This window comes from Lactuca sativa, chromosome 8 (assembly GCF_002870075.4).
Source record: "Lactuca sativa cultivar Salinas chromosome 8, Lsat_Salinas_v11, whole genome shotgun sequence".
Taxonomy (NCBI): Eukaryota; Viridiplantae; Streptophyta; class Magnoliopsida; order Asterales; family Asteraceae; genus Lactuca; species Lactuca sativa.
The window spans coordinates 52,620,282-52,630,281 of NC_056630.2; the positions used below are offsets into that span (position 1 = coordinate 52,620,282).

A 10,000-nucleotide genomic window follows, 5' to 3' on the forward strand; every position below is an offset into this window, starting at 1 on the left:
TCCATGCGATAAATCACAAAAGATAATAGCATACAATACAGTCATCGGGCCCCGTCCGGCATCGAACCTTACCCGGTAATAAAGATATGACTTTATATCGGATGTAATGAAGATTTTTTTAAATATAACATGAGTTGACAACTTGGCTTCACTTGTATTATTTGTGTAGGATATGTATGTATTTAATAAAGTAAACATTTTTTAATTTTTATCAAAATTAACTTATCATAAGTCTTTTAAACAAGATAATACAAGATTTGTGTGACCAAGTTGCTTTCTAACTTCCAAAAACCGAAAGGGGTCCAAAGTCCAAACCCATAATATGGGGCCCAATAGCCCACATCTATTTACCAAAAAGTGGCCACAAAATCGCAATATTTTACCCTGATATTTTCTTCGCCCAAAGGGTTTATATACTCTCTCCCCTGCAAACTAGAAATCCTGCAGATTCTCACTTCCCAAGAAAATCTCGGAAAATCATACCTTTTTATGCATCGAAAGGAAGAAACTTGAACTCCGAGAAAAAAAATCAGTTTACATACACATATAGCTATATGTATGAATACCTCATTGCTGACCAACTTTCTGCATTCTTTTGTTGCTCAAGTCTCACGCCCACTGTGTAATCTTGTTCTAAAACCTCTGAATTGATTACCCATTTGATCAATTATCGTTCTACACTAAAAGGGACCCCTCATTGGTAACTTTTCTACTGCTCTGTTCTTCGCTTGTTGTTTTGGCGATTAAGTCGGTTTGTTCTGATTGTTTTTAGATCCAATTCTAGTTTTCGAAACTTCCCCTTTTGAACAATACATTCATTTTTTTTGGTTATGAATTTCTTTATGTTTTATTTCATGTTTGATTGATTAGTTTTGGCACCATATGGAGCTATTGTGGTTGTTATTAAATCTTTATCGGGAAACGTGAAGATCGGTGACGTTGATCCCATTCATGGCTTTTTGTGTGTTTTCTTTTTCGTATTTGATTTTTAGAAAATAAGAATGTCGTTCGTAATCTGCTAGCTTTACAAACGATTCAAACTGTTCGATCAACTTTTGCGACAACAATTTGAAAAACTTTTATGTTTTTGATAACGAAATTGAATGCACCATTGCTCTTACTTTCAGATTAAATGGCTCTTGATAACTCAATGGGTGAATCAACTTCAAGAAAACAAGGTCTGTTGAAAGATCAAGTTCGTTTAGTTAAGAGAAAAGATTGTGATCGATCTGAAATTGTTCAAATTAAAGATACATTATCGTTTGAAAAGGGGTTTTTTGTTGTAATTCGAGCATGTCAATTATTAGTCCAAACAAACGAAGGGATAATTCTCGTTGGGTTAGCTGGTCCTTCTGGCGCTGGAAAGACTGCTTTCTCCGAGAAAATCCTTAACTTCATGCCGAGTGTTGCTGTCATATCAATGGATAATTACAATGATGCCACTCGTGTAATTGATGGTAACTTCGATGGTAAGATTTTCAAATCATTGTTTGTCTTTTTACAATTGGTTTGAAAACATATAACAAGCTTTTTGGTTTCAAAAATCTCCCAAACAGATCCTCGATTGACAGATTACGACACTTTACTTCAAAACATTCATGATCTAAAAGAAGGGAAGACAATTGAAGTTCCAATTTATGATTTCAAATCCAGTTGTCGCACTGGTTACAGGTTTGTATCTTTTTTAAAAACATACATTGTTACATTATAAATAAATAAATAAACATAAACTTTATGCTCTATAATGTGGCGATTGTAGGACACTTGAAGTCCCAAGTTCCCGAATTGTGATTGTTGAAGGCATTTATGCTTTGAGTGAAAAATTACGCCCTTTATTGGATCTTAGAGTATCAGTGACAGGTGGCGTTCATTTTGATCTTGTGAAAAGGGTTTTGAGGGACATACAAAGAGCTGGACAAGAGCCTGAAGAAATCATATACCAGATCTCTGAAACGGTTTGTTTGTTCTTCTTCATTTGGTAAAATGACTATTTTACCCCTGACATTAATATGGCTTCCAATATGAACAGGTTTATCGGATGTACAAGGCGTTTATAGAACCTGACCTTCAAACAGCTCATATAAAGATTGTTAACAAGTTTAATCCCTTCACTGGATTCCAGAATCCCACTTATATTTTAAAGGTTTTTAATTTTTTGTATTTTGTTTTCTTCAATAAATAATAAACTTGTGTTTTCACTATTTGAAAATCGAAATACATATTTGATATTTCAGTCATCAAGAAATGTGAGTGTGGAACAAGTGAAATCTGCCATGTCAGAAGAACATACAGAATCTTTGGAGCAGATTTATGACATTTTTCTCTTGCCACCTGGCGAAGATCCAGAAACTTGTCAATCATATTTAAGAATGCGAAATCGTGAAGGAAAATATAATCTTATGTTTGAGGTTTGCTATAAATCTACACTTTCTTTAAAGTTATTCATACTATATTTTTTGTAATTCTTTTAACATAATTCTTTTTTTAAAAAATTTTAGGAATGGGTTACGGATCCTCCATTTATAATATCTCCAAGGATAAGTTTTGAAGTTAGTGTTCGTCTTCTTGGTGGCTTAATGGCATTAGGGTACACAATAGCTTCAATCTTGAAAAGAAGTAGTCATGTTTTTCGTGATGATAGAGTTTGTGTGAAAATCGATTGGTTGGAACAAGTTAATCGTCATTATGTTCAGGTAAATGAATGGAATGGAATCGTTCATTCCAATCCGTTTCATTTGATGGAATGGAATTGACTATTCTTGAAGGGATGTCTTATGTCATTCCTTAATCCATGTAACTTTTAATGACATCAATCTTGTTTTTTTCGAAAAGATAACAAATTATAATTTAATATTTTAAAAGTAACTAACAATTATTTTATTTCATGAAGGTGTTAGGAAGAGATAGGGCAAGTGTAAGATATGTTGCAGAGCAATTGGGACTTGAAGGGTCATACATTCCACGTACATATCTTGAACAAATGAAGCTTGAAAAGCTCTTAAATGAAGTCATGGTATAAAAACTATCAAAACCAATTTCATATTTTTGCTTTGACCTTTGCTAAATTACGAATTTACCCTTGTTTAGGTACTACCCGAGGATATAAAAACAAAGCTAAGCATAGATGAGGAAATGCTTTCAACCCCTAAAGGTTCGGTTACTCTTGCTACAATGAGAAACAAGTATCTCAAAAGGTACAATTTTTCAAAAGTCAAAAAGTCAAATAAATGAAAGTTTGTTGCCTTTTTTTTTTGTAATTATTTTTTATTTGTGTAGTGGAATGTCTCATTCGTATTCAACTGCAAGGGATAAAAATTTGAGCTCCATTACTGGATTTGGTGCCAATAGTCAAAGGTTTGATGATAGGAACACCGAGTCAACAGCCACATTAGCAAGCGAGGTAATCTTGTAAATTACATATTTGGTCCCTTGAGTTTACTCAAAATGTCAGGTTTAGTCCATGTTTTATTTTTGTTACAAATCGGTCCTTGTGGTTTCCTTTTGTTGCAGATATGCCCCATGGGTTGTTGAATCTAACTACCCAATTGTTAATTTTTTTTTATAGAAAATGACCATTTTGCCCTTGGACCAAACTCGTAAAAACAATAGTCTCGGTCCAATGAAGGTTTTACGGCCTGTGTTGTCTTGTCTTGTCATGTCAGTATTTGACTTTTGTTCTATACATGTTTTGTCTTGTCCTGTCATGTCAGTATTTGACTTTTGTTCTGTTCTGTCTTGTCTTGTTTTATCTGTATTTGATTATTGTTGTTTGTCATCTTCTAAAGGGGGCAATTAGTCAGCTATCGGAACAAATTTCAACATTAAATGATCGAATGGATGAATTTACATCTCGGATTGATGAACTGAATTCCCAATTCACTAAAGGGATAAATTATAGTAGTCAACAAAAACCCGAATCATGCAATAATGGATCTGGATCCGTATCAACTTCTTACTTCACATCTGTTGTTGGTGTTGCAAATGGTTCATCTGGATCTTTGGTGCGACATTCTTCATCTTCAAATCAATTAGCCAAAGATTCTCCTTTGATTGAAGAGGTAATTCATTTCTTTTCACTTTACATTTCTTTTACTTTGATAAAATCTTGTAACATATGTCGGTGTCTCTTTGACTTAATACAGAAAGAACGACTTAATACAGACTCTTACTACTTGATCTTGTGAAACAGATATCAGGAATTGCACGGAGTCAACAAAAAATTATGCATCAATTGGACATTCTTCACACAAGTATTCGTGATAAAATGGGAGAGAGATCTCGTGTAGAAAGAGAATCCAAGAAAAGTAAAGGTTTGGAGGTTGATGCAATCATGGTTTCTTTGCTATTAGCCATGGCTTGTGGTGGTGTTGGGATCTTCATGTTGAAGTGGGTTTCATCAAGAAATTGATTCTTTCTTCTAACTCATTTGTTTTTTTTTTGCTAGTTTTTATAACAAATCTTGATGTTTTTAACAAGAATTTTTTCGGATATTCATGGGTCGAATTGATCTGCGGTTTTAGAGATATTGGGGTTTGAGTTAAAGCTCTTAGGCCCCTTTTGAGTTTTGACAAAGAAAGATATGTCTTTTTACCATTTTAGCCTTATTGTGATTTTGCCTTTAAAGTTAAGATTAAACTAGTAGTTTGAAAAATTAGATATACTACATGACTAACTATAATTGAATCTATGAAAATGGACGAATGTGAAACGTGGAAATATGACATTTGTAGTAATCCTAAAAAATGTTTTGTGAAATGTCTTATTTTGTAGAATATAATTGGGAAAATCAAACTCCAATATCATTAATGAACATATGGACCCAACCCAACATGTAATTTGATATTGAAACAAGACAAAAAAGTAAAAACCATGAAAAACAAAGAATAAAGACAAAAATATTTTTTGTAAATTGAAAATATGAAAATATGCATCACATGGAGACAAAAGTGTTAACTAATCTAAATATGACTTGAAAATATGAAATTAACACTTCACAAAAAAATCCGAATTATTCTTATTTTGCAAAATGAAGCTAGAACCGGATAATAAGCCAATTTGGAGCTTATTAAGCTAATCACAAGAATTTAAAGAATAGTTATTGCTTTGAATCCATTTCATTACCCAAATTGATTGCAAGAAAATTTGCACTTAGAAAGAAATTATAAGAATTTCCGAAAGGTTTTGATAGCAGTGTCAAAAAAAAAAAAAAAAAAAAAAACATTAATTTTTTAGGACCATTTTTTCCATTTTGCAATCGCAAAATATTATTTGCAAAATTTGCGATTATTTAAATATAGATGTAAAAAAATGGTTATTTGGTGTAACACAAAAAACACATGACTATAAAAAGGTAAACCAAATTTACATAAAAAAATAAGCCAAATGTAATAGCAAATATTAACAATAATAATGGAAGCTGAAAAATAATGAAAAAAGATGCTACCAACCCAAATATTGAAAACAGATACAAACAAAAGACAAACATGACAATGAATCTAGTCCTATTTGTGTGATAAATAATATTCTTTTTTATTTTATATAAAAATAACTGTTTTAAATAAATAAATAATACATGATCCTGTGGTGGGGCCTGAATTAAGAATCAAAGGTCTTCTTGTTTTCTTTGATGGTCTCTTTCTCACTGACTCACTCACTCACTCTGTAAATGAAGAATCGTCATCTCTTTCGATCAGCCATGGCTGCTAACTCCTCCAAGGTTAAACAAATTTTCATTTCTTTGCATCTTCTTGTATCATTCACTTGGCCTTATCATCATCTATTTCCTGTTTCATAGTCCTCTGATCCTTTCGTTCTCTTTTAATATTTCCCTATTTCCTAATTTATCATATCATCGCATTATCTTGCCGTTTTTGGTTTGAAAATTAGGGCTTTTTGTGTGTACTTTGACTAATTCTTGAGTTAAATTGTGTTTCTACGACTAAAAAGATGAATAGTCAACGTCTTAGTTTTCCCGATGATACTTGAAACCTTTTCAATTACCAAATTAACGTGAATTTTGCTGGAATTATCACCAAATATTTGCTGGAATTATACAAAATCGTATCACGCCTTATTAATTTATAGCATAAAGTTCACTAAATCAGGAAATATTTGTTTGGCGATTCATGATACAGATTCGTTCATCAGTAAGAAATGTGCAAACTCTTTCCACAGTCAGATGGAACACTACAAATGCTGCCATTGCTGATGACGATAAGTATGTCCTGTAAACATTTTGCTTCAATCTCTTTTTTATGTTTTTTCAAAACTTTTATCAATTTTATATATATTTATTCTAAAATTGTTAAAATTCATTCTTAGATACAAGGGACATGGTATGTTAGCACCTTTCACAGCTGGATGGCAAACTACTGAATCAAACCCATTGGTGATAGAGAAATCTGAGGTATTCTTTTATTAATTCGGTTTATTATCTTTAAAATTTGACAAAATATGTGAACTTGAAAGCAAATTTTGATTTTTTTTCTTATATTCTTCAATGCTTGTAGGGATCTTATGTATATGACATAAATGGGAAAAAGTATCTTGATGCTCTTGCTGGTTTATGGTGCAATCCTTTAGGTAATTCTCATTTTCTCATATTCCTATTTGAGTTTTTTTTTTTTTGTTTTTCTTTTTATTATTACATTTCTTGATTTATTTATATGTTGTTTTGAATTGTTTTATAGGTGGAAATGAGGCTCGACTTATTGCTGCTGCAAACAAGCAACTGAATACTTTACCTTTCTATCATTCTTTTTGGAATCGTACTACAAAACCCTCTTTGGTAAAATTAAATTATTTTTATGAGATTCTTTTGTTATGTGATTTATAATTTTATGTATTTATGGTTACAGGATCTTGCAAGTGAACTCTTGGGAATGTTTACAGCCAATAAAATGGCAAAAGTTTTCTTCACAAATAGTGGATCAGATGCAAATGATACTCAGGTTCAGCAACTAATGACCATTTTACCCTTTTCAAATAAATACACAATTATTCATGCTACCCTCATAAAAATCAAACTTGAAGCAGTTATCATTTATAGGTGAAGCTGGTGTGGTATTACAACAACGCCCTTGGAAGGCCAAATAAGAAGAAAATTATTGCAAGGATAAAATCGTAAATTCACATCTTAACAGATCTTTATACGACTTTTCTTTCTGGCATAGCACAATTCTGATGTGTAGTCTATATTCTCACAGCTACCATGGATCCACTCTTGTATCAGCTAGTCTTTCTGGGTATGCCATGTTTCAAAAAAAGAAAAAGATGAATAAGTTTGACTTATGAGGTCAACTCAACTAAAATTCTAACTTCAAAATCGATATTAATAACAACACAATTCATCACCAACTCTTTTGTTATGTAATTATCTTGTAAAATTCAACTTGGGTTTCAAAAATTTTCCCTAAAAAGCAAAATTCCATCAATCTTGAAGTTAACAAAAAGCTTACTAGTTTCACCATAAAAGTCAAAGTGTCCCTTATTTGTATAATCTTGTTTTCTTTCAGACTTCCAGCATTACATCAAAATTTTGATCTTCCCACTCCATTTGTATTGCACACTGATTGCCCCCATTATTGGCGATTTCATCTTCCAGGTTTTTTTTTTTTTGTTTTTTGTTGCTACTCATGAGCATTTTAATTATCAAAATGATGTGATAATTAATTAATTAATTAATTATAGTGCATTATTTTAGGTGAGACAGAAGAAGAATTTTCAACAAGGTTGGCTACCAATTTGGAAAACCTCATCCTAAAAGAGGGACCCGAGACGGTAAGGTCTTCTGTTTAGGACAGAACAAAACAGACTGTACTGTATCTGACATCACATGACATGACAAAATTTTAATAAAAAACTTTTGGCATCACATTTTGATTAAAAAAATTTGTTTTTTTTTTAGATAGCTGCATTTATTGCGGAACCAGTGATGGGAGCAGGTGGAGTGATACTTCCCCCTAAAACATATTTTGAGAAGGTCAAGTTGACTAATAAATGTTTTCATGCTATTTTACTATTTTACCCCTGTGCATCTATGTTGAACCATGAATAGTAATAGTAGTTTTGTGTGTTATGCAGATTCAAGCTGTTGTAAAAAAATATGACATTTTATTTATTGCTGATGAGGTAATTGATTGTTATAATTTGTTTTTTTTTTGCATGTTTTATTAATTTTTAAAGCTTTTGTGTATTATTTTTAAGGTAATATGTGGATTTGGGAGGCTTGGAACCATGTTTGGTTGTGATAAGTACAACATTAAACCTGATCTTGTCACCATAGCTAAGGTATCACTATTTAAAATTCGGTTTTTAAAAAAAAAATTAAATTGTTAAAGGATAATTATAAAGTATATTTTTTGTTCAGGCTCTTTCCTCGGCTTATATGCCAATTGGTGCTGTTCTTGTGAGCCCTAAGGTTGCTGATGTCATATATTCTCAAAGCAATAAACTTGGTATGTGTATATAAATTTAAAAAGACTCATGATATTTAATTATTTATAACTTTTTATTATTATTATTATTATTTTTTATTTTAGGTTCATTTTCTCATGGATTCACGTATTCCGGACACCCTGTAGCCTGTGCTGTTGCATTAGAAACACTCAAGATTTATAAGTATGTTCTTAACATTCTTCATATCAAAATCCTATATTTTTTTTCCCTAATCAAGATTTGTTATTAAATTTGAAGTCTTTATATTAATTTTTTTTTATAGAGAACGAAATATACTTGATCAAGTAAACAGCATCTCCCCGATGTTTCAAGATGGTATAAAAGCCTTTTCCTCAAGTCCCATAGTTGGAGAGGTATTAAACTATTAATAATGTTCATGGATTTTATAAAAAAAAAATTAAATTTTTTTGTTAAAGTTGATTATGTTTTTTGTAGATTCGTGGAACAGGGTTGATTTCTGGGACAGAGTTTACAGATAACAAGTCACCAAATGAATTGTTCCCACCAGAATGGGGTAAGATTCCAGTCATAAAACTTGGCTACTTTTTGGTATGATGGAATCAGGATTGAGGAAAGGAATGGAATGGAATGGTTGATTCCATTACCTTTTGCTTATTCCATTTGTTTGAATGATAGGAATCGGTGCATACTTTGGAGCACAATGTGAGAAACATGGGATGTTGGTTCGTGTTGCTGGTGACAGTATAATGATGTCTCCACCATTCATTATGACATCAAATCAAGTTGATGAGGTTGATAGTATTCTCTTTTTTTCTTTTTTCTTATTTTAAAAAAAAAAAAAATTAAAAACTAAAATTTCATTAATGGCTAAAAAAGTTTTGATGTTTTGTTTCAGTTGGTAAGCAAATATGGGAAGGCATTGAAGGATACTGAAACAAAGGTGGAGGAGCTCAAATCTCAGCTCAAGTAGTAGCCTAGTAGGTGTTAGAGACCTAAAGTTTATATATATATATATATATATATATATATATATATATATATATATATATATATATATATATATATATATATATATATATATATATATATATTCGGTACTAATGTATCTCATCAAATGTTAAAAACAAGATGTAAAGATTTGAGCGACTAAAGTGTTCAACTTATATGGAATTAAATAATATCGTATCAGAAATATTAGATACGATATTATTTATTTCACAATATAATATGGTAACTTGTAAATATCCCATGATACCAACAATATGTAAACATTTTATTATATATTTTAAAGATTAAATGCGTAAAGAAGAAAGAAAGAAATAATTGATGAATCATAAACACACCACGTATAGAGCACACAATCCACAATTTCTATGTCAAAATATAACCCCCAAAGAAGACTTTATAAGATGAGTTCGTTTGAAATATGGTTTGTTTTTTTAATTATTCTTTAAAAAATTAAGTTATATGTTTTTAATGTAAAATATTGTTTTCACTTGGTTAAAGATATGTATTTTATACAATTATAACTATTTAGTTATTAGCTTGTAAGAGATTTGATTCTGTTTTTTTATCCTTACCA

The 10,000-nt window shown here is 31.1% G+C and overlaps 2 protein-coding genes across 3 annotated transcripts; both read left to right on the plus strand.

Annotated features, from left to right (window-relative positions):
• Positions 1-379: 379 nt before the first annotated feature.
• LOC111910448 (inorganic pyrophosphatase TTM2) lies at positions 380-4,594 on the plus strand. The gene is made up of 12 exons (XM_023906282.3): positions 380-700; positions 1,128-1,469; positions 1,557-1,671; positions 1,760-1,955; positions 2,030-2,143; positions 2,235-2,408; positions 2,499-2,693; positions 2,891-3,013; positions 3,088-3,194; positions 3,277-3,400; positions 3,786-4,058; positions 4,190-4,594. The coding sequence occupies exons 2-12, from the start codon at positions 1,133-1,135 to the stop codon at positions 4,406-4,408; spliced, it is 1,977 nt and encodes a 658-aa protein (XP_023762050.1). The 5' UTR covers positions 380-700; positions 1,128-1,132; the 3' UTR covers positions 4,409-4,594.
• A 979-nt stretch (positions 4,595-5,573) lies between these two features.
• LOC111910449 (gamma aminobutyrate transaminase 3, chloroplastic) lies at positions 5,574-9,699 on the plus strand. 2 transcript variants are annotated; one of them, XM_023906284.3, is made up of 19 exons: positions 5,574-5,716; positions 6,135-6,217; positions 6,322-6,406; positions 6,510-6,582; positions 6,690-6,787; positions 6,858-6,950; positions 7,049-7,122; positions 7,206-7,244; positions 7,515-7,603; positions 7,703-7,779; positions 7,907-7,981; positions 8,083-8,130; positions 8,206-8,289; positions 8,369-8,456; positions 8,541-8,619; positions 8,720-8,810; positions 8,893-8,971; positions 9,094-9,209; positions 9,314-9,699. In XM_023906284.3, exons 1-19 carry the CDS (start codon positions 5,666-5,668, stop codon positions 9,386-9,388), a joined length of 1,497 nt encoding a protein of 498 aa, XP_023762052.1. In that variant the 5' UTR covers positions 5,574-5,665; the 3' UTR covers positions 9,389-9,699. The 2 variants fall into 2 exon arrangements, with proteins under 2 accessions (XP_023762052.1, XP_023762053.1); XM_023906285.3 differs by lacking the exon at positions 7,206-7,244.
• Positions 9,700-10,000: the final 301 nt, after the last annotated feature.